The sequence below is a fragment of the Oncorhynchus mykiss genome, chromosome 8, assembly GCF_013265735.2.
Source record: "Oncorhynchus mykiss isolate Arlee chromosome 8, USDA_OmykA_1.1, whole genome shotgun sequence".
Taxonomy (NCBI): Eukaryota; Metazoa; Chordata; class Actinopteri; order Salmoniformes; family Salmonidae; genus Oncorhynchus; species Oncorhynchus mykiss.
Genome location: NC_048572.1, coordinates 31,099,077 through 31,123,820, shown reverse-complemented (window position 1 = coordinate 31,123,820; position 24,744 = coordinate 31,099,077). Strand labels below are relative to the sequence as shown.

The following is a 24,744-nucleotide window of genomic DNA, read 5'->3' as shown; positions in this document are numbered from 1 at the left end:
AATCAAGTTTTAGACCTCTTCTCCAGAGAAGGCAATAGTAGTCATTATTTATTTACCACAGAGGTTTTGTTTCGTATGTGGGGGGCAACGTTTTCAGATTAACCAATTGCGTTTAAATATGCGTGCCCTACATTTCCTTAGTAACCTCAAACACGCATGCAATGGCACTCTGATACTGGGTCCGGAAAAAGGATATTGCCATTGCTACCATGCTCAGCTAGTCGGGTGGCAGGTGGTCTAGCGGTTAGAGTGGTAGGCCAGTCCATGTGCCCTTGAGCAATGCACTTAACCTTCATTTGCTCCAGGAGTGCTGGACTGCTATGACGGACCCTGTAAAACAACACATTTCGCTGCACTTACCTGGTGTATGTGACAATGAAACGTTTTTGTTTTATCTGAATATAAACAGCGAATTATGCAAAGAGGAAATACTAGAATAAATGTGGCAGTTCTCTTTTCTTGTCATCAGTGTTTCAATGTCATATCGTAGACTCTCTTTTTTTCATTTGGATTTTGTGGACAAACACGGTACACATTTGTCAGAGTAACTCGGCTGTTGACATATATTCCATTAGTGGAATGTCAAATGTTCATGGTCTTTTACTTTTAATGAGTGTTTTTATTTTTTTGTGTGTGAACAGAATATTGTGTCAGTTATCTGGAAAACAGATGTAGCCCTGAGGCTTGGGAGTTCAAGTTCACGTACTGTACAGCAGAACGCGCTTGTTGTTTTCTTTCTCTGATGCTCGGTTCATAGATTGCCCTTGGGGAAAACACAACACACACACACACATACACAAACACATGCACGTACTGTACATACGCACACACAAACACATGCATGCACGCACACACACACCCCTACCCATTCACATCCACCCATGCTCTCACACACACACACACACACACACACACACACACACACACACACACACACACACACACACACACACACACACACACACACACACACACACACACACACACACACACACACACACACTCAGCTGCTTTGGAAACTCATCATACGAGCTCATCCCATCTGTCAGTGTGAGATGAATAAGTCCAGTGTCCATGACTTCACTCACCATCAGCCTCTATTGCCTTATAACAGTAATCCTTAGTGAGTGCAGAGCGGGACAACAGCATCTCACTACGAGTGCTGATCTAGGATCAGCTCTCCCTGTCCATATAATCATATTCATTCATCCCTAAAAGGCATAACTGATCCTCTATCAGCACTCTGAGACTTTGTGAACACGGGCTCGGGTCAGGTTAGCATGGGGCTAGCTAATGGCTAACACTCCACCAGCATCTGTCAATGAGAGAGGCTTCCGGTTACTGCAGGTGTTTGAATTATTTAGGAGCAGTTGACATGCAAACAGCAGTAGCTTATGAAGTGTCACCACCGCACTCAGGTCAGGGACAGGGACATACAGCACAGGACAGTTAAGCCTGGCATTTGGACTTCAGGGTCACTTCAGGACCTAATTTGACTCAATTACCAGAATTGTCTTCAGTGAGAGAGGATAGGTACTGTAACTGTGTTGGGTGTTGAGAAGAATCAAGGAATTTTTTGACCAAACATGAAAGATCACCTCATGGTCTCGAAGCGTTGTTACAGCTTTTGGTTTACGTTGGACTCAATGTAAGGATCATAACCCATTTTTTTTTTCTTTTTTTCTTTGTGTTAGACTCAATAATTGTATTGGATTACCACTAAGGGGAACAGCACAAAACACTGGTGTTTTGACAGAATGGAATAATTCACCATAGCCTAGGCGTGAAGCAATTGAGACACATACACAATCGAAAGCAGCTAGAATGGAGAAGGTGAGCTATGCATGTGGGTTATTGTTCTCTTATCTCTCCCTCTCTTTCACTCTTTCTGCTGAGCTTTGACTATCAGTCTATCCGTTTTGGGGAGGAGGAGGAGACAGGAGAAGCCACTACTTCTTGTCTGTTCTCAGGCTTCAGTGGTCTCTGCCTGTTGCCATGGTGAGAAGAAGAGATAGTCCACGAGAAGTAGTTCCTTCTAAACTCAGCCAGGGTTGGATGAATGGTGGACCTTTTCCTGTGGAGATGTAGTGTGAGCGAGAGCTGTAAGGCCTTCACTCCTCAGGCAATAGACATTTTCATATTGATGAACGTCCGCCCACGATACTCTGCCAATGACCCTTCAACGTTGCTGAATTATTCTCAGTGTTTCTGAATTGTTCTGTGGCAGTGAATGTGCATATCAAATCGAAATGGAGGCTCTCGTGGACTCTTGGTGTGTTTTCCGAGCTTTTCTGGCAGCTCTGTGTTATTTTTGTAATTGAACGCCCACTCATGCACCTGTGGCTATTCCATGGCCTGTATATTATCCATTAACTACCCTGTTTCCATAACGACGATTCTAACGACAACCCCAAAGTAATGGGAAAGATAAGCACCATATCATTTTCAGATCTTATTTAGTGCTATACTCTTTCCATTCATTTGGGGTTGAAGCGTTTAGATGGATCGACACAATTGATGGCGTGAGACGTGGATTCATCTTGACGTCTGGCAAACGTACATTTTTGACTGTAATATCCCTTGAAAGCTATTTGTGCTCTGTTTGTCCCGGTATCTGCTTAATCAGTGAAACTCAATGCCTCAGAGGTCTCTGTTAAAAATAACACATCGGGAAGAACAGTGGGATGCTGCTTAGTAACATGAGGTATTGTTGGCCTGAATAAGTGTCTGCTGAGCCTTTGAAGTGAAAAATGAATCACAAACTGAACTGTACCATAATGGGGACGCTATCGGGTTTCTCAACTCATTCACAAACTGAACTGTATTGTAATGGGGAAGCTATCGGGTTTCTCAACTCATTCACAAACTGAACTGTACCATAATGGGGAAGCTATCGGGTTTCTCAACTCATTCACAAACTGAACTGTACCGTAATGGGGAAGCTATCGGGTTTCTCAACTCATTCACAAACTGAACTGTACCATAATGGGGAAGCTATCGGGTTTCTCAACTCATTCACAAACTGAACTGTACCATAATGGGGAAGCTATCGGGTTTCTCAACTCATTCACAAACTGAACTGTACCGTAATGGGGAAGCTATCAAGCTATCGGGTTTCTCCACTCATTCACTAGGGCGCATTCTCACACTGTCTCCTTCATTTGTCTCTGTTTGTCTTCTCCCCCTCTTCCTTTATGTCTATGTATGTTTGTCTCCCCTCTCTCTCTCTCTCTCTCTCTCTCTCTCTCTCTCTCTCTCTCTCTCTCTCTCGCTCTCTCTCGCTCTCTCTCTCTCTCTCTCTCTACTCAGTGTCTCCTGAGCTGCTAGGGGTCCTGTCCTCCATTGCAGCCTTCATGGGCCTGATGGCTCTCTTTTTTCTTTACCTCAGCAACAAGCTGTCTGTGGAGAGCACAAGCAACCTGTCATGTCTGGACGACTATAGGCCCGACCAGCAAGGTAAACACGTCAAGGTGTATAACATGCAAAGTCTGTAAACAGTTTGTTTATTGTTCAATGGGCCTGAGATCGTTTCTCGGACCAAGATTAAGCCTAGTTCTGGACTGAAAATAATATTTTTCTACAGACATTTTAGCAAATGTATTAACAAGAAAAAACAGAAATATCTTATTTACCTAAGTATTAAGACCCTTTGCTATGAGACTCAAAATGGAGCTCAGGTGCATTCTGTTTACATTGATCATCCTTGACAGGTTTCTACAACTTGATTGGAGTTCACCAGTGGTAAATTCAATTGATTGGACATGATTTGGAATGGCACACACCTGTCTATATAAGGTCCCACAATTGACAGTGCATGTCAGAGCAAAAATGAATTGTCTGTAGAGCTCCGAGACAGGATTGTGTCGAGGCACAGATCTGGGGAATGGTACCAAAAAATATCTGCAGCATTGAAGATCCCCAACAACACAGTGGCCTCCATCATTCTTATATGAAAGAAGTTTGGAACCACCAAGACTCTTCCTAGAACTGAGCAATTGGGGGAGAAGAGCCTTGGTCAAGGAGGTAACCAAGAACCCAATGGTCACTGTGACAGAGCTCTAGAGTTCCTCTGTGGAGATGGGAGAACCTTCCAGAAGGACCAGAAACAAGAAGGACAACCAGAAACAAGATTCTCTGGTCTGATGAAACCAAGATTGAACTCTTTGGCCTGAATGCCAAGTGTCATATCTGGAGGAAACCTGACACCATCCCTACGGTGAAGCATGGTGGTGGCAGCATCATGCTGTGGGGATGTTTTTCAGTGGCAGGGTCTGGGAGACTAGTCAGGATCAACGCAAAGATGAACGGAGAAAAGTACAGAGTGATCCTTGATGAAAACCTGCTCCAGAGCGCTCAGGACCTATAGTCACTGCCAAAGGTGCTTCAACAAAGTATTGAGTAAAGGGTCTGAATACTTATGTAAATGTGTTACGGCTGTCGTCGAATTGAGACCAAGGTGCAGCGTGGAGGCGTACATTTTGAATTTATTTAAATGAACAACCCAAAAAAACAAGAAAGATAAACTACACGTAAATTAATGTAGCACTAAACCAGCAACTAAAAAAAACAAGATCCCACAACAGAAAGTGGGAAAAAGGGCTGCCTAAGTATGATCCCCAATCAGAGACAACGAAAGATAGCTGCCTCTGATTGGGAACCATACTCGGCCAAAAACAAAGAAATAGACAACATAGAATGCCCACCCCAAATCACACCCTGACCTAACCAAACAGAGAAATAAAATAAGGTCAGGCCGTAACAGTACCCATCCCCCCCACGCTGATCCCTCGGTTTCTGTGGAACCGGACCGTGGATTGTCGCCGGAGACAATCTGGACTGCAGCTCGTCGCTGAAGACTCTGGACTGCGGACCGTCGCTGGACGCTCCGGACTGCGGACCGTCGCTGGAGGCTTCGGACCGGGGACCGTCGCTGGAGGCTTCGGACCGGGGACCGTCGCTGGAGGCTTCGGACCGGGGACCGTCGCTGGAGGCTTCGGAACGGGGACCGTCGCTGGAGGCTTCGGACCGGGAACCGTCGCTTGAGGCTTCGGACCGGGGACCGTCGCTGGAGGCTTTGGACCGGGGACCGTCGCTGGAGGCTTCGGAACGGGGACCGTCGCTGGATGCTTCGGACCGGGAACCGTCGCTTGAGGCTTCGGACCGGGGACCGTCGCTGGAGGCTTTGGACCGGGGACCGTCGCTGGAGGCTCCGGACCGGGGACCGTCGCTACAGGCTCCGGGCCATGGATCATCACTGGAGGCTCCGGGCCATGGATCATCACTGGAGGCTCCGGGCCATGGATCATCACTGGAGGCTCCGGGCCATGGATCATCACTGGAGGCTCCGGGCCATGGATCATCACTGGAGGCTTCGGGCCATGGATCATCACTGGAGGCTCCGGGCCATGGATCATCACTGGAGGCTTCGTGCCATGGATCATCACTGGAGGCTTCGTGCCATGGATTATCACTAGAGGCTCCGGGCCTTGGATCATCCCTGGAGGCTTCATACGTGGAGCCGGAACAGGTCTCACCGGACTGAGGAGACATACTGGCAGCCTAGCTCCCACAACACATCCTGGCTGGATACCCACTCTAGCTTGGTGAGTGTGGAGAGCTGGTACCGGACGCACTGGGCTATGACAGCGCACTGGAGGCATAGTGCGTAGAGCCAGCGCAGGACACACTGGACCGTGGAGGCACACCGGAGGTCTGGAGCGCAGAGCTGGCACAACTCGTCCTGGCTGGATACCGTGCCCGGATACCGTGCCCCGTAGCCCGGCATGTGCGGGGAGCTGGAACAGGCCGCACTGGGTTGTGCTGGCGAACTGGGGATACCGTGCGTAGAGCTGGTGCAGGACAACCCGGGCCGAAGAGACGCACCGGAGGCCAGGAACGCTGAGCCGGCACAATCTCTCCTGGCTGAATGCCCACTCTAGCACGGCAACTGTGGGGAGCTTGCAGAGAGCGCACCGGGCTGGGGCTGCGCACCGAAGGCATGGTGAGCAGAACTGGATAACACGGCGCTTGTCCAGTCACTCGCTCCGCATGGTAAATACGGGAAGTTGGCTCAGGTCTGAACCCTGACTCCGCCAATCTCCCCGTGTGCCCCCCCAAAAAAATGTTTGGGGCTGCCTCTCTCGAGCAAAATCAAGCGGCAGGCTTCAGAGGCCTGCTCAAGCCTAACAGACTACAGCGCCAAGCTTAACCAATCCAGTGACTATGGTTTGAAGTGACCGCAGAGGACTTTCTTCTAGCCCACTTGGAATGGGTGTGGAAAGAAGGAGGCTGGCGAGCTGTAAAACCAGGGGAGAGTTCTGCGGGGGACAAGGAACCAGAAGACAAAAGGAAGAAGGAGGAGAAGGAGAAGAGGAAGGCGGAGAAGAAGGAGGAGGAAAGGCTGAAACAGGTGGACGAAAAGGAAAATAGCCATGGGGAGACCATCAAGGAAGAGCCTGAAGATATAGAAACCAGCTTGTCCCCTAAAGAAAACCACACTGCTTGTCAGGACTACGAGGGCCAGAAAGAGGACAAATCCAATGGGGTCCACCAGAGTGACGACCATAGCGATCCTCCACAGTCTCCTTGCCCTGAGGAAGAGTCGAGAGCATCCAAAACGAAAAAGAAGGGGGAAGCCGAAGATGAGGAGAACGAGGTGAGCCCTGAGGGAGACAGAGAGCAGAATGAGACTGAAGCCGCTGTATCTCCCGCTTCTGAGGGAAAGAAGAAAGAGCGTGACGCGAAGAATAAGAAGGGGAAAGGGAAGAAAGAGAACAAGAAGAAGAAGAAGATAAAGGTGAGAGGGTGTGCTGCTTCCCTCCAAATATCTCTCTGGATCTCTTCTACTCTTCATGTCTGTCTGTGACGTTAATTAACTGAAGTCATGGGTTCTAAAACTGAAAACAAATCCTATTTTGACAGTCATGGATGTATCCAAATACATCTGTCTGTAGCTGTCATGTTTACACTTTCACTTCTTTCTCTTCACAGATTTACCTATTTCTCTCAAATGAGTGTTGTAGATGTGATATCGTGGACACAGAGGAATAGCTTACCAGTTAGAAATATGATACTTCTCTTCTCTGTCGTTCGGCTAAGATCAAGTGTAGTATCCATTCTTATCAGTCTGCTATCTAATACATCCCCGAACTGGAGAACATGAAATACGTTTGTGGAAATACGTTTGTGTCCTTTTGCGAGGACACATCCTCTGTGGTCTGTGAGTGGAGATGTGTCTTATGTTGACTGATTGTGATGATGTACTATGATCTTGTGTGTGTATCTGTTTGTCCAGACCAGAGCTGCCCAGAACGTGGCTCTGAGGACGATAGTGAGGAGGACAGACCAGGGAGACACTCTGAATCCTCAGCCCAGCACAGAGCCTCAGTCTGGGATAACAGACAGAAACGCAACAGCGACCACAGCAGTGAAGCCTCCATTGGACAAAGTGAGGAAACTCATTGATGTGACAACATACATGCAGGCACACATACACACACATCCGAGATGTTTACTAAGTCACAGATGAATCGTATCCATCACTCTGTTCCACAGCCAACAATATCCAGCGGATGAGACGGGGCTCCCCCCTCAACGAGAACCAGCCTCCCCCGTACCAGGACGAGGATAGACCGGTCCGGGTGTCTCTCTCGCGGTCGGAGGTAGGGGTTCTGGGGGAGTCGAACCCTGACGGCAATGGTACACGGCGCTCAAGCAAGGCCAGCGTTGACCAGGACACTGCGAGTTACCTCAACAAGGGCTATGATGAGGATGTACCTAGTGACAGCACTGCCGTCCTGGGACCAGAGGTGAGCTAGGACAAAGACACTCATGCACCAGACTGTTAGCATTTCCTATAGGACACTGTGTCACGCTAGCCGGGCATGCCGACACTACCTGAGCATGCTCACTGGCGTAGCACAAACTCCACAAGGCGGGGAGGGGGGGGGGGGGGGGAATACACATGTCTCTCAAAAAGTATAGAATAGCTGGAAATTAGCTCAGGGATTCTTGAAAGTCGGGACAATCCTTGTCTGGCAGGGAAACTATATTTTATTATGTTGCATTATTTGAGCTTAAAATGTACATTTAGGGGAATGTTATAAGGAAAATATTTTTGAAAGAATTTTCTAAATACTTTCGATATATACAGTATACACTACCGTTCAAAAGTTTGGGGTCACTTTGAAATGTCCTTGTTTTTGAAAGAAAAGCAAACATTTTTGCCCATTAAAATAACCTCAAATTTATCAGAAATACAGTGTAGACATTGTTAATGACTATTGGCTTTCTAGGCAGAGTTGCAAAGAAAAAGCCATATCTCAGCCTGGCAAATAAAAATAAAAGATTAAGATGGGCAAAAGAACACAGACACTGGACAGAGGAACTCTACCTAGAAGGCCAGCATCCCGGAGTCGCCTCTTCACTGTTGACGTTGAGACTGGTGTTTTGCGGGTACTATTTAATGAAGCTGCCAGTTGTGGAATTGTGAGGTGTCTGTTTCTAAAATTAGACACTCTAATGTACTTGTCCTCTTGCTCAGTTGTGCACCGGGGCCTCCCACTCCTCTTTCTATTCTGGTTAGAGCCAGTTTGCGCTGTTCTGTGAAGGGAGTAGTACACAGCGTTGTATGAGATCTTCAGTTTATTGGCAGTTTCTTGCATGGAATAGCCTTCATTTCTCAGAACAAGAATAGACTGACGAGTTTCAGATGAAAGTGCTTTGTTTCTGGCCATTTTGAGCCTGTAATCGAACCCACAAATGCTGATGCTCCAGATACTCAACTAGTCTAAAGAAGGCAAGTTTGATTGCTTCTTTAATCAGAACAACAGTTTTCAGCTGTGCTAGCATATTTGCAAAAGGGTTTTCCAAAGATCAATTTGCCTTTTAAAATTATAAACTTGGATTAGCTAACACAATGTGCCATTGGAACACAGGAGTGATGGTTACTGATAGTGGGCCTCTGTACGCCTATGTAGATATTCCATACAAAATCTGCCGTTTCCAGTTACAATAGTCATTATTTTAATGGACAAAACATGTACTTTTCTTTCAAAAACAAGAACATTTCTAAGAGAGCCCAAACATTTGAATGGTAGTGTGTGTGTGTGTGTGTATGTATGTGTATATATACACACACACATTTATACATAAAGTTGAAGTCGGAAGTTTACATAAACCTTAGCCAAATACATTTAAACTCAGTTTTTAACAATTCCTGACATTTAATCCTAGTAAAAATTGCCTGTCTTAGGTAAGTTAGGATCACTACTTTATTTTAAGAATGTGAAATGTCTGAATAATAGTAGAGAGAATTATTTATTTAATCTTATATTTCTTTCATCACATTCCAAGTGGGCCAGAAGTTTACATACACTCATTTCTACAAGCTTCCCACAATAAGTTGGGTGCATTTTGGCCCATTCCTCCTGACAGAGCTGGTGTAACTAAGTCAGGTTTGTAGGCCTCCTTGCTCACACACGCTTTTTCAGTTCTGCCCACAAATTTTCTATGGGATTGAGGTCAGGGCTTTGTGATCACCACTCCAATACCTTGACTTTGTTGTCCTTAAGCCATTTTTCCACAACTTTGGAAGTATGCTTGGGGTTATTGTCCATTTGGAAGACCCATTTGTGACCAAGCTTTAACTTCCTGACTTATGTCTTGAGATGTTGCTTCAATATATCCACATAATTTTCCCTCCTCACGATGCCATCTATTTTGTAAAGTGCACCAGTCCCTCCTGCAGCAAAGCACCCCCACAACATGATGCTGACACCCCCGTGCTTCACAGTTGGAATGGTGTTCTTCGACTTGCAAGCCTCCCCCTTTTTCCTCAAAACATAACAATGGTCATTATGGCCAAACAGTTCTATTTTTGTTTCATCAGACCAGAAGACATTTCTCCAGAAAGTACGATCTTTGTCCCCATGTGCAGTTGCAAACCTTAGTCTGGCTATTTTATGGCGGTTTTGGAGCAGTGGCTTCTTCCTTGCTGAGCGGCCTTTCAGATTATGTCGATATAGGACTCGTTTTACTGTGGATATACATACTTCACAAGGTCCTTTGCTGTTATTCTGGGATTAATTTGCACTTTTCACACAAAAGTACGTTCATCTCTATGGGACAGAACGCGTCTCCTTCCTGAGCGATATGACGGCTGCGTGGTCCCATGGTGTTTATACTGGCGTACTATTGTTTGTATAGATGAACGTGGTACCTTCAGGCATTTGGAAATTGCTCCCAAGGCTGAACCAGACTTCTGGAGGTCTTCAGTTTTTTTTCCTGAGGTCTTGGCTGATTTCTTTTGATTGTCCCATGATGTCAAGCAAAGAGACACTGAGTTTGAAGGTAGGCCTTGAAATACATCCACAGGTACACCTCCGATTTACCCAAATGATGTCAATTAGTCTATCAGAAGCTTCTAAAGCCATGACATAATTTTCTGGAATTTTCCAAGCTGTTTAAAGGCACAGTCAACTTAGTGAATGTAAACTTCTGACCCACTGGAATTGTGATACAGTGAATTATAAGTGAAATAATCTGTCTGTGAACAATTGTTGAAAAATGACTTGTGTCTTGCACAAAGTAGATGTCCTAACCGACTTGCCAAAACTATAGTTTGTGGAGTGGTTGAAAAAACGAGTTTTAATGACTCCAACCTAAGTGTATGTAAACTTCCGACTTCAACTGTATATATATACTCATATATATATATATATATATATATAAAAATGGCAATAATGAACATTTACTGAAAAATTATATCATGTAGTTTCTTTCAAAAGCCCTCTGTGACATTAAAAAATAATTTTCTCAAAACTATGATTCATAAAAGATGTGTGGAGATTTGGTCAGATTTGTAAAAAATCCGGAAAGAGCAGGATCAGTTATCGTAAGGACCCCTTATTCATGTCCTCATTACATGCAGTGCAACATGACCACTCATGGTCTGTAAAGTAAAGGTTTTATTGGGATTCCACATTTTACAAGTGTTTGTATTGAACTTTTATTTGTAGAGGCAAAAATCTGTTTTGAGAATCTGTTGTCAACTCCGTAAGTGGCTTGTCAACTATGTCACTGATGGCTAACCCCTCAATATCATGAAAAAACTATTTCTATCACTGTTCTTCAGCATATGCTCAAACAATGGAAGCATTTGCTGTGCTAGACCTGTTTAATTAATCATTTTTTAAAAATGTTTTAAATCTAGAAAAAGATGCCAAAATGCTTAAGAAATTTGCCCTGGTGCATTTAATAGTGCTATAAAACAAAAATGAGTTTGGAGATTTGTATGACATATTTGATCAAGGCCTGTAAACACTTGCTGGTGAAATGCCTTTCATAGTGTCTGACGGAGTTGACAGAAATCCATATAGTTGCATTTTATGAGAAATAACATGGTGTGAAAGCTAACACTTTGATCTATCAAAATATGTATTTCACATTTTGTTAATATTAAGACAAATATGTGTGGAAGATTATCCTGTCTTTCCAGAATCGCTTAGCTTGCTTGTACCTTGTGGTTTTATGCATTAAAATTAATCTTATCATTCTCTCTCTCTCTCCCTCTCCCTCTCTCTCTCTCTCTCTTCCCCCTCTCTCTCTCTCTCCCCCTCTCTCTCTCTCTCTCTCTCTCTCCCCCCCCTCTCTCTCCCCCCTCTCTCTCTCTCCCCCTCTCTCTCTCTCTTCCCCCTCTCTCTCTCCCCCCCCCCCTCTCTCTCTCTCCCCCCCCCCTCTCTCTCTCCCCCCCCCCCCCCTCTCCCTCTCTCTCCCCCCTCTCTCCCTCTCTCTCTCTCTCACAAGATGGTTCACCATCCCATCTGCCCTTCACCCAGTGCTCTAAGGGACTATATCTACCCTCACTCTGTGATGTCATAGATGAGGACTGACTAACAGAATCATGCATTAAAATGCATATTTTCATTATCTCTCTCCCTCTCACCCCTTCCCCCTCACTCACAGGATGGTTCACCCTCCCAGCTCCCCGGTGGCTATGAGCCCGAGCCACTGGCTAAGTACGGCACGCTGGACGTGGCCTTCGAGTATGACTCGGGCAAGCAACACCTCGCCGTCACTGTCACTGCGGCAACCGACATCCCCGTGCTCAAACAGACAGGCAACATCGCGTGGCAGGTGAAAACACTTTACTGTTGTACTTGTCTTACTTGCTCTCACACGTAAACATATTTTCTCACTAGCACTGATTTTGCTACTAGTGTTTATTTTCCAAGAAAGTTTTACTTGCAATGATTGTGATATGTGATTGTACCTACTACCTTAGTTGCCAGCACTGACTGCAAGTCATCCTGGATGAGAGCATCTGCTTCAGCTTAAGTTGCGGTGAATTATACAAAAAGAGAGATAATACATTAGAAGACATTATGAAGGCTCATGCATGCCTACAGCAAGCTATAACGCATTCTACCAAACTCTCCTCCTGGAGATCTACCACCTGTAGGTTTTTACTCCAACCTTAATTTAGAACACCTTATTCTACTTGTTAGCCGTTCACCAAGACCTAAATAGCTGAATTAGGTATGTTAGGTGAGGTTTGGACTGGAAACCTGCAGGACGATAGTTCTCCAGGAAGAGGTTTGGGCAGCTCTGCTTTAAGTAAAGTGCTACCCACAGTGCATTCGGAAAGTATTCAGACCCCTGGATTTTTTCCACATTTTGTGACGTTATAGCCTTATTCTAGAATTGATTCAATAAAAACATTTCCTCATCAATCTACACACAATGCCCCATAATGACAAAGCAAAAACAGTTTTTTTTAAATGTTGTGAACTTATATTAAAAAACAAACAGAAATACCTTATTTACATAAGTATTCAGACCTTTTGCTATGTGACTCAAAATTAAGCGAAGCTGCATCCTGTTTCCATTGATCATCCATGATGTTTCTACAACTTGACTGGAGTCCACCTGAGGTAAATTCAATTGATTGGAAATTATTTGGAAAGGCACACACCTGTCTATATAAAGGTCCCACGGTTCACAGTGCATGTCAGAGCAAAAACAAAGCCATGAGGTCAAAGGAATTGTCCGTAGAGCTCCGAGACAGGATTGTGTCGAGGCACAGATCTGGGGAAGGTGCCAAAAGATTTCTGCAGCATTGAAGGTCCCCAAGAACATAGTGGCCTTCAACATTCTTAAATGCAAGAAGTTTGGAACCACCAAGACTCTTCCTAGAGCTGGCTACCTGGCCAAACTGTGCAATCAGGGGAGAAGGACCTTTGTCAAGGAGGTGACCAATAACCCGATGGTCACTCTGATAGAGCTCCAGTTTCTCTGTGGAGATGGGAGAACCTTCCAGAAGAACAACTATCACTGCAGAACTCCACCAATCAGGCCTTTATGGTACAAATCAAATCAAATTGTATTTGTCACATACACATGGTTAGCAGATGTTAATGCGAGTGTAGCGAAATGCTTGTGCTTCTAGTTCCGACAATGCAGTAATAACCAACAAGTAATCTAACTAACAATTCCAAAACTACTGTCTTGTACACAGTGTAAGGGGATAAAGAATATGTACATAAGGATATATGAATGAGTGACGGTACAGAGCAGCATAGGCAAGATACAGTAGATGGTATCGAGTACAGTATATACATATGAGATGAGTATGTAAACAAAGTGGCATAGTTAAAGTGGCTAGTGATACATGTATTACATAAGGATACAGTCGATGATATAGAGTACAGTATATACGTATACATATGAGATGAATAATGTAGTGTAAGTAACATTATATAAGGTAGCATTGTTTAAAGTGGCTAGTGATATATTTACATCATTTCCCATCAATTCCCATTATTAAAGTGGCTGGAGTTGAGTCAGTGTCAGTGTGTTGGCAGCAGCCACTCAATGTTAGTGGTGGCTGTTTAACAGTCTGATGGCCTTGAGATAGAAGCTGTTTTTCAGTCTCTCGGTCCCAGCTTTGATGCACCTGTACTGACCTCGCCTTCTGGATGATAGCAGGGTGAACAGGCAGTGGCTCGGGTGGTTGATGTCCTTGATGATCTTTATGGCCTTTCTGTAACATCGGGTGGTGTAGGTGTCCTGGAGGGCAGGTAGTTTGCCCCCGGTGATGCGTTGTGCAGACCTCACTACCCTCTGGAGAGCCTTACGGTTGAGGGCGGAGCAGTTGCCGTACCAGGCGGTGATACAGCCCGCCAGGATGCTCTCGATTGTGCATCTGTAGAAGTTTGTGAGTGCTTTTGTCACCAAAAGCACTCACAAACTTCTACAGATGCACAATCGAGAGCATCAAGCCAAATTTCTTCAGCCTCCTGAGGTTGAAGAGGCGCTGCTGCGCCTTCTTCACAATGCTGTCTGTGTGAGTGGACCAATTCAGTTTGTCTGTGATGTGTATGCCGAGGTACTTAAAACTTGCTACCCTCTCCACTACTGTTCCATCAATGTGGATAGGGGGGTGTTCCCTCTGCTGTTTCCTGAAGTCCACAATCATCTCCTTAGTTTTGTTGACGTTGATTGTGAGGTTATTTTCCTGACACCACACTCCGAGGGCCCTCACCTCCTCCCTGTAGGCCGTCTCGTCGTTGTTGGTAATCAAGCCTACCACTGTTGTGTCGTCCGCAAACTTGATGATTGAGTTGGAGGCGTGCGTGGCCACGCAGTCGTGGGTGAACAGGGAGTACAGGAGAGGGCTCAGAACGCACCCTTGTGGGGCCCCAGTGTTGAGGATCAGCGGGGAGGAGATGTTGTTGCCTACCCTCACCACCTGGGGGCGGCCCGTCAGGAAGTCCAGTACCCAGTTGCACAGGGCGGGGTCGAGACCCAGGGTCTCGAGCTTGATGACGAGCTTGGAGGGTACTATGGTGTTGAATGCCGAGCTGTAGTCAATGAACAGCATTCTCACATAGGTATTCCTCTTGTCCAGATGGGTTAGGGCAGTGTGCAGTGTGGTTGAGATTGCATCGTCTGTGGACCTATTTGGGCGGTAAGCAAATTGGAGTGGGTCTAGGTTGTCAGGTAGGGTGGAGGTGATATGGTCCTTGACTAGTCTCTCAAAGCACTTCATGATGACGGAAGTGAGTGCTACGGGGCGGTAGTCGTTTAGCTCAGTTACCTTAGCTTTCTTGGGAACAGGAACAATGGTGGCCCTCTTGAAGCATGTGGGAACAGCAGACTGGTATAGGGATTGATTGAATATGTCCGTAAACACACCGGCCAGCTGGTCTGCGCATGCTCTGAGGGCGCGGCTGGGGATGCCGTCTGGGCCTGCAGCCTTGCGAGGGTTAACACGTTTAAATGTTTTACTCACCTCGGCTGCAGTGAAGGAGAGACCGCATGTTTTCGTTGCAGGCCGTGTCAGTGGCGCTGTATTGTCCTCAAAGCGGGCAAAAAAGTTATTTAGTCTGCCTGGGTGGCCAGATGTAAACCACTCCTCAGTAAAAGGCACTTGACAGCCCGCTTGCAGTTTGCCAAAAGGCACCTAAAGACTCTCAGACTATGAGAAACAAGATTCTCTGCTCTGATGAAACCAAGATTGAACTCTTTGGCCTGAATGCCAAGCGTCATGTCTGGAGGAAACCTGGCACCATCCCTACGGTGATTCATGGGGGTGGCAGCATCATGCTGTGGGGATGTTTGTCAGTGGCAGGGACTGGGAAACTAGTCAGGATCGAGGGAAAGATGAACGGAGCAAAGTACAGAGAGATCCTTGGTGAAAACCTGCTCCAGAACACTGTTGTGTCTGTGACTATCATTAATGTGAAGACTGTTATTATATCAAATCAATTCTCTATGTGTAGTTATTATTATTATTATGTGATTTAAAGTACTCATGTATACTTTAATTAACTAAGAAGTTCGGGCACAATGGGAAAATTTTCGTAGTATCTCTATTTCCCGAATCAACTCTCCGATATTTTCATAACAAAACAGTTGCTTATTAATGAATTGTACCTCATCAGTTCTCATTACTGAACGTTGTAATCCCTTGGATATCTGCACGAACCCTAGCATAAATTATGAATCAGCGATATACAAATTGGCTTAATTATTTATTTACTAACTAACTAATCAAATCACAGAAAAACATGAAAACATACACAATTAGTTCATACTGCATGATACAAAGAAAAAGTCCCTAGCGGACAAAACCGATATGACGGCTTGGTAGACAATGGAAAGGGGGTGTGGACCACTCAAGAGCATGAAACTCATTGCTGATAACTACACTCATAGAAATTGCTAATACTTTACATGAACGACCACTCATTGGAAAAATTTGGAAGCAATTTACATATTTACGAGCGTATGTCTTGTCTCTCTCTGGGGTCGCCGGTCCATCTGCTGGAGAGAGTTGACAGAATATTCTCTGGTTGTGTTCCCCAGAACTCGGTCTGTCGTAGTTGTTATAATGGATACTTCAGAGTCCCATTCGGAAATCGTTTTTTTATCAGACTCGTTTTACCAAACTAAAGTATTTAAACAGCTGCATTCTGAATAATTATTCTTTAGTTTGTAGATTTCTTTGCCATTTCAACGTGGGAATGATCTCCACGTTCTCTGGTCTTGTCCTCTGGTAGAGTTGTAGTTTAAACCACTTCACACACCAGCGTCACCAGGCATGTTTTGGTCTTAGGAATTCTACCGTTTGCAACCTTAGCTTACACCGTGGTTTGCGTGGTCTACTGTGAATTGTGCCACAGGGGCTTTTATTCTTGAGTAGAAAAGGGCCGTCTCATCATGTTTGTGCCCACTTGGGCATGGCTACTGACTGTGCATAAGTTACCATAAAACAACCAATTCTCATTTAGAAGACTATATCACATTATCTTTCCAAAAGTATTATTTTACTTATTCATCCATCTTATACAACATTCAGAAGTAAACCTGACGGGGGGCCACAATATACACCCAAAAGACCACATCGTGACAGCACTCAGGACCTCAGACTGGGCTGAAGGTTCAACTTCCAACAGGACAACGACCCTAAGCACACAGCCAAGACGACGCAGGAGTGGCTTCGGGGACAAGTCTCTGAATGTCCTTGAGTGGCCTGGCCAGAGCCCGGACTTGAACCCGATCGAACATCTCTGGAGTAACCTGAAAATAGCTGTGCAGCAACACTCCCCATCAAACCTGACAGAGCTTGACAGGATCTGCAGTAAAGAATGGGAGAAACTCCCCAAATACAGGTGGCCAAGCTTGTAGCGTCATACTCAAGACTGTAATTGCTGCCAAAGTTGCTTCAACAAAGTACTGAGGAAAGGGTCTAAATACTTATGTAAATGTGATATTTAAGTTATTTTTCTTTTTATACATTTGCAAACATTTCTAAAAACCTGTTTTTGCTTTGTCATTATGAGGTATTGTGTGTAGATTGATGAGGGGGAAATAACAATTGAATCTATTTTCGAATACGGCAATAACGTAACAATGTGTAAAAAGTCAAGGGGTCTGAAAACTTTCCGAATGCACTGTATGTAGGTACACCTGGTATTACTGCCCACTAAGAAGCAGCGGGCCAAGACGGGGGTGCAGAGGGGGCCGTGCCCAGTGTTCACAGAGACCTTCCGCTTCTCCCGGGTGGAGCAGGAGGCACTGGCGGACCACGCCGTCCGGTTCCGCCTCTACAGCGTCAGGAGGATGAAGAAGGAGAAGGTTTGGGGGAAAAAACAAGCATGTATGCAATAATTCTTGTAAGTCACTTTGGATAAAAGCATCTGCTAAATGGCATATCTTATTATATTATTATTTATGTTAGGTGTTGGGCGAGAAGGTTTTCTATTTGACTAAACTCAACCTGCAGGGCAAGATGGCGCTGCCCGTTACACTGGAGCCTGGCACTGCACTAATGGTGAGTGACTGCGAAGATAGGGGTAAAAAGGGGTGTGTGTATGTTTGTTTTACTATACTTGTGAGGACCAGAAAAGAATTCGGACAAGTGAGGACATTTGTCCGGTCCTAAAAAAGGAAAAGGATTAGGTTTAGGAGTTAGGGTTAGGTTAGGTTTAGGGAAAATAGGATTTTGAATGGGCATCAATTGTTGGTCCCCCATTTAGTGTAGTAATACACAACTGTGTGTCTGTGTATGTGGGTGGTAGAGGTCTGTTTGTGCAATTTCTTGCCAATAAGAAGTAACCTGATTTGTATGATGTCCACTTAGATAAATTATCTTGGCATTTTTCCTATTTTGTTGCCTTACAACCTGGAATTAAAATAGATTTTTTGGGGGGGTTGTATCATTTGATTTACACAACATGCCTACCACTTAGAGGATGCAAAATAATTTTTATTGTGAAACAAACAAGGAATGAAACAGAAAACAGAAACCTTGAGTGTGCATAACTATTCACCCCCCCAAAGTCATTACTTTGTAGAGCCACCTTTTGCAGCAATTACAGCTGCAAGTCTCTTGGGGGATGTCTCTATAAGATTGGCACATCTAGCCACTGACATTTTTGCCCATTCTTCAAGGCAAAACTGCTCCAGCTCCTTCAAGTTGGATGGGTTCTCAATTGGATTGAGGTCTGGGCTTTGACTTGGCCATTCCAAGACATTTAAATGTTTCAACCTTAAACCACCCGAGTGTTGCTTTAGCAGTATTCATAGGGTCATTGTCCTGCTGGAAGGTGAACCTCCGTCCCAGTCTCAAATCTCTGGAAGACTGAAACAGGTTTCCCTCAAGAATTTCCTTGTATTTAGCACCATCCAACATTCCTTCAATTCTGACCAGTTTACCAGTCCCTGCTGATGAAAAACATCCCCACAGCATGATGCTGCCACTACCATGCTTCACTGTGGGAATGATGAGAGGTGTTGGGTTTGCACCAGACATGGCATCTTCCTTGATGGCCAAGAAACTCCATTTTAGTCTCATCTGACCAGAGTACCTTCCATATGTTTGGGGAGTCTCCCACATGCCATTTGGCAAACACCAAACATATTTCCTTATTTTTTTCTTTAAGCAATGGCTTTTTTTCTGGCCACTCTTCCGTTAAGACCAGCTCTGTGGAGTGTACGGTTTAACGTGGTCCTATGGACAGATACTCCAATCTCCGTTGTGGAGCTTTGCAGCTCCTTCAGGGTTATCTTTGGTCTCTTTGTTTTCTCTCTGATTAATGCCCTCCTTGCCTGGTCTGTAAGTTTTGGTGGGCATCCCTCTCTTGGCAGGTCTGTTGTGGTGCCATATTCTTTCCATTTTTTTAAATAATGGATTTAATGGTGCTCTGTGGGATGTTCAAAGTTTCTGATATTTTTTTATAACCCAACCCTGATCTGTACTTCTCCACAACTTTGTCCCTGACCTGTTTGGAAAGCTCCTTGGTCTTCATGGTTTCGCTTGCTTGGTGGTGCCCCTTGCTTAGTGGTGTTGCAGACTCTGGGGCATTTCAGAACAGGTGTGTGTGTGTGTGTATATATATATGATATATATGCACACACATACATACACTGAGATCACGTGACACTTAAATAATGTCCACCTGTGTACAATCTAACTAATTGTGACTTCTGAAGGTAATTGGTTGCACCAGACCTTATTTAGGTGCTTCATAGCAAAGGGGGTGAATACATATTTTCACCACTTTTCCATTTTATTTTTTAGAGTTTTTTGAAACAAGTTATTTTTTCACTTCACCAATTTGTACTATTTTGTGTATGTCCATGACATGAAATCCAAATAAAAATCTATTTAAATTACATGTTGTAATGCAACAAAATAGGAAAAACACCAAGGGGGATGAATACTTTTGCAAGGCACTGTTTAATGGTACAGTAACTCGTAGACTAACCTCGTCCCCAGCTTCCAATTGCTGGCGCATGGAGCCTGGTGACAGTGTGGGACTGTTTGGGACTTAGTGGGTGTGGATTTACTGAGTGACATGATACATTCAAATTCTGAGCAACTCACACGACTATGAAGCGTGGTTCCAAATCGAGGCGGCAAAGTGTGTGTTATGGTGCACCACGGAAATAATTCCCTGGAACCTAAGGTAGTAGGAACACAAAACATATTTTAGCTGGCTATACGAACCTACCATCTATCTAAACTTTTCGTAATCATGGTCGGATTACCGACCGGGGCCCCCATTGATTTTGTTAGTTACGCTCACTCAGATATCATATTAAAACATGTCTGCAAACATTTCTCTCCACCCTATGGTAAAATGTGTAGAATTGCATGAAATTAGCTGTAAAACTGCAAATTTTTGCCCCATGGCAAGTAGAGTAGAATTGCATAAAATGTGTAATAAAATTAGTAAATCTTCTCTTCGCTCCATAGCACAATGTGTACCATTGCAGCAAACGTTCTTTAAAACTGCAACATTTTCTCTACACCCCATGGCAAAATGTGTAGAATTGCAGGAAATTATTTCTAAAACTTTTTTCTCTCCTGTCAAGAGAGAGGCTGCTAAAATGTTTTGCTCGCAAGGCTAAGGCCAGCTCTGACTGCATGTGTGGGTATGGATGTGGGTACACTGACCGGCGAGCCACTGCGGCTTCTCATGATGAGTTTCGATTGTTTGTTTGCTCCCACCCATCAAAGTTGCCCATCTACACTCAAAGGTGATGGACTGAGAGATCAGCCAATTAAAACCAGCGGTTGTTTTGTGCTCTCCTGTGGCGCTTGAAAACCAGACGAGAGAGCCGGCTGCTTTAGTCAAAGCATAGTCTCACCCAATCCAAGCCATTCAGTTGCATTGTACTAATTCCTACCTGCCTCTAACTCTGCATGTGGTGTTGTCCATCCTCTCCTTTCTCCCTACAGGGCTGTGGGTCGTTGGTGAGTGTGTCCCGTAGTGCAGGGGCTCTATCCTACCGTTCCACCGGGGACTCCTCCCCAGAAATTCTACTGGGCCTCATCTACAACGCCACCACTGGTAGGCTCTCTGCAGAGGTCATCCAGGGCAGCCACTTCAAAAACACAGCCTCAGACAAACCTCCCAGTGAGTGGACAAATAACACGTGTCTATTTTCCTGTTGTGTCTTTGATAATGTTTTGGAGTAGTTGGGTAGCTTAGCATTCAAATCCATAGAACCGAATACCTGTCCTTATTCCTATGTTTGTGTCTACCAGCCATTTACTTCAGTCGTCATACGGTCTTCTCTCTTCTTTCCTCCCTCTGTGTGGTGTCCCCCAGGTGGTCTGTTCTGTTGTATGAAACAGTTCATCGGGGGACAACTTTACATCATGAGAGGTGAGCCCACTGTTATCAATCCACGTACCTCTATCTATACCAGAGTCACTGTCTGTTCCTCTCTGGGTCTACTGATAATGTTGGGAAAGGGGGATACCTAGTTGTCAGTTGTACAACTGAAATGTGTCTTCCGCATTTAACCCAATCCCTCTACATATTGTATCGTGAAAAAGAACCCCCAAAAATGGCTGGTATCAAAAAGCAATTTGTATTCTATTGTGGGTCAACACAATTTTTATTTTACTAGGTTAGTCTCGTTGAGATTAACAATCACTTTTACAAGAGACCTGGCCAAAATAGCAGCACACAAAGTTGCAGATGCATTATCAACATAAAACAACGCAATACAGTTTAAAAACATGAATTTACACATTGAACAGCAAGATGTAGTGGGAAAGCGTGGTGCGACTAGGGGTCAAAACAAACCCCCCTCACACACACACTTTATTTTCCATCGTAGTGTTTAACCTAGCTTTAAACCCATTTAAAGGGACGGGCTCCTGTTATTTCACGACCCTTTGAAGCTCCTTCCAGGTCAAAGAGGCAGAGAACTGGAAAGCTTTTTACCATAGCTCTGTACGGCCTGAGGCACAATCAACAAAACACAGTCAAGTGAGCGCAGGCAATAGTTTGTCTGTCGGACAATGTAGTTACGTAGCACAAGTAAAATGGTAGCTGGCTATATATATCTATATATATATATATCTATATCTATATATATATCTATCTCTATATCTATCTATCTATCATATATCTATCTATCTATCTATCTATCTATCTATCTATCTATATATATATATATATATAAACCTACCAATGATTCAATCTCAGAAGAGCTAAGGAGTTCCAGCCCACTCTCACAGAGCGTACAGTGATGAGTGAGGGCTTTGGAGTTAGTAACAAACTTCAGCGCCCCATGGTACACAGTCCAGCATATGTACTGATGCCACATACAAGATATCACCAGAATCACTTACAGGCACGAAACAATGGAATTACAATAGACTATACATGACTTGAAGATCTTCTTCTGCAATACGCCATTTTGTATTATTCTCCACTAGATGGCAGCCTCTCACCATCGTCCTCCTCCCTCCTTTTTCTCCCTCCCTTCCCCAGACACCTATGTGAAGCTGACCATGCTCGACTCCAAGGGCAAGGAGATGTCCAAGTGCAAGACGTCAGTTTGCCGCGGCCAGCCCAACCCCACTTACAAGGAGACCTTTGTCTTCCAGGTGAGGGAGGGAAGAGATATAAAATAATACATTTTGCATACATGGACCCTGTTACAACCCACCCCATCTCTCGTCTTCCAGGTGGCCCTCTTCCAGCTGTCCGAGGTCTCCCTGGTGGTGTCCGTGTACAGCCGGAGGAGCAGCATGAAGGCCAGGGAGAGGGTGGGCTGGGTGTCCCTGGGGCTCAACAGCACCGGAGAGGAACAGCAGGCCCACTGGAGCCAGATGAAGGAGGCCGGGGGACAGCAGGTGTGCAACTGGCACGCGCTCTTGGAATCTTGAGCAGGTCTTTATGAGAATCACAAGATTTCATCTCGGTGACACAGGAGGAGAAATACAGAGCCAGAGGAAGATTATAGGGTATCTTGATCTCGGTGTTGAAAGGGGATTGGTTCCTTGACCTTCCGTCAGAGATGCAGACGAGGAACCATCTACCAATGCTATGCATATGAACCTGGAATGGGATGTGTGTGAGGGTGCAGCGCTATGAGAGGCATGTGGATTCCACATGGAGTCGCTGTTCATTAAGTGCTGCTTTAAATACCCTTTAATATGTAAAAGAGCCACTTGACCTGAGAAAGACTGACTGGTTCTAAGCAATGACTTCCTGCTCCTGTCAGACTGATCTTTTAATACAACAGCTGATAAACTTCAGTTATGAACTGGTCCTGAAATGGACGAAACTGCTACTGAAATGAACACAGCGGGTCCTGATCCAGTCTCTGATTGATGCCAATTTTGTGTAATTCATTTCCCATATTCTGATCCATAATAATATTTTTTGCATGCAATTGTTTACAGAAGATGATCAAAATACGACCATACATATCTCGTACAATGGACCATTTTCATCCTGAACCGAGGACCAAAGAGTGTGTGGAAGAACAACGACCAAAACAAGCCAGCCCCCTCACATTCTTCTGGAGTTGTACTGGCCATAGAAATAGAATTACAAGAAGGGGAAAAGCCCCTCAGACCACTGCAATTTAAATGACACAATCATGGATTCACTCAATATGGCCGAAATGTTAATTCTATTTCTAATGGTACTGACTTCTAATAACACCAGCATCAGTCATTTCTCAAAAGACGCTCACAGCCATTGGTAACAGGTATGATGTTACCATGACTGTTAAAGCCAGCTGGGCCTGTTATGTGCTGTAACAACTATGCTAACAAGCTATGCTTATTTTTACACTTTGTTACATTCACGTGACATTATGCAACATCCATTTGACTGATTTGTCATTTTTATTTTTGGGGTTTCTTTTGACAGCCGTTTCATCTCCCGTTGTAATGAGTGTATTATCTTGTGTGCATGTGTTCAAGAACACAAAATACAAAGTACATCTTCAGAATCACATTTAGCATCATTTGAGAATTTTTGTGGCTCACTGAATCAGACAACTCTGTAGCCAACACCATCCTTATAAAAGTCCCATCACCTTTCGTGTGGAAGCTACAGTGCCTTCAGAAAGTTCACACCCCTTTTTCCACATTTTGTTGTTACAGCCTGAATATTAAATAGATTTTTTTGTCACTGGCCTACACACAATACCCCATAATGTCAGTGGAAATTGTAAAAAAAATAAAAATAGAAAAATGACTGAAATATCTTGAGTCAATAAGTATTCAATCCCTTTATGGCAAGCCTAAAACTGTTCAGGAGTACATTTGTGCTTAACAAGTCACGTGTGTAATAATAGTGTAACATTTTTTTAATGACTACCTCATCTCTGTACCCCACACTTGCAAAGAAGGGCACATTTTGGTAGACAATAATTGAATATCCCTCTGATCATGGTGAAGTTATGAATTACACTTTGGATGGTGTATCAATACACCCAGTCACTAAAGATACAGGCGTCCTTCCTAACTCAGTTGCCGGAGAGGAAGGAAACAGCACAGGGATTTCACAATGAGGCCAATGGTGACTTTAAAACAGTTACAGAGTTGAATGGCTGTGATAGGAGAAAACTGAGGATGGATCAACAACATTGTAGTTACTCCACAATACTAACTTAAATGACAGAGTGAAAAGAAGAAACGCCTGTACATATTCAAAAACATGCATCCTGTTTGCAACAAGGCACTAAAGTAATACTGCAAAAAAAATTCCAAAGCAATGAACTTTTTGTCCTGAATACAAAGCGTTAGGTTTGGGGAAAATCACTTTACTGAGTACCACTCTCCATATTTTCAAGCTCAATGGTGGCTGCATCATGTTATGGGTATGCTTGTAATCAATAAGGACCGGGGAGGTTTCCGGAATGGAACGAAGCCCAGGCAAAAATCCTAGAGGAAAACCTGGTTCAGTCTGCTTCACCATT

At 44.4% G+C, this 24,744-nt stretch overlaps 1 protein-coding gene and 1 pseudogene across 1 annotated transcript; both read left to right on the top strand.

Moving 5' to 3' along the window:
* Positions 1-3,320: 3,320 nt before the first annotated feature.
* Positions 3,321-24,295, top strand: LOC110529227 (synaptotagmin-14-like). The gene is made up of 10 exons (XM_021611348.2): positions 3,321-3,456; positions 7,295-7,447; positions 7,555-7,808; positions 11,965-12,135; positions 17,467-17,640; positions 17,744-17,836; positions 20,750-20,927; positions 21,123-21,179; positions 22,299-22,414; positions 22,496-24,295. Exons 1-10 carry the CDS (start codon positions 3,354-3,356, stop codon positions 22,694-22,696), a joined length of 1,500 nt encoding a protein of 499 aa, XP_021467023.2. The 5' UTR covers positions 3,321-3,353; the 3' UTR covers positions 22,697-24,295.
* On the top strand, positions 7,074-7,243 carry LOC118965648 (annotated as a pseudogene).
* Positions 24,296-24,744: the final 449 nt, after the last annotated feature.

Bases quoted from the DNA above. Each gene is read 5' to 3' on its own strand.
- LOC110529227 (XM_021611348.2), top strand. From the start codon at position 3,354: ATGGGCCTGATGGCTCTCTTTTTTCTTTACCTCAGCAACAAGCTGTCT. The intron at 17,641-17,743 runs GTTTGGGGGAAA...TATTTATGTTAG, and splicing joins GGAGGATGAAGAAGGAGAAG to GTGTTGGGCGAGAAGGTTTT. The intron at 20,928-21,122 runs GTGAGTGGACAA...GGTGTCCCCCAG, and splicing joins AGCCTCAGACAAACCTCCCA to GTGGTCTGTTCTGTTGTATG.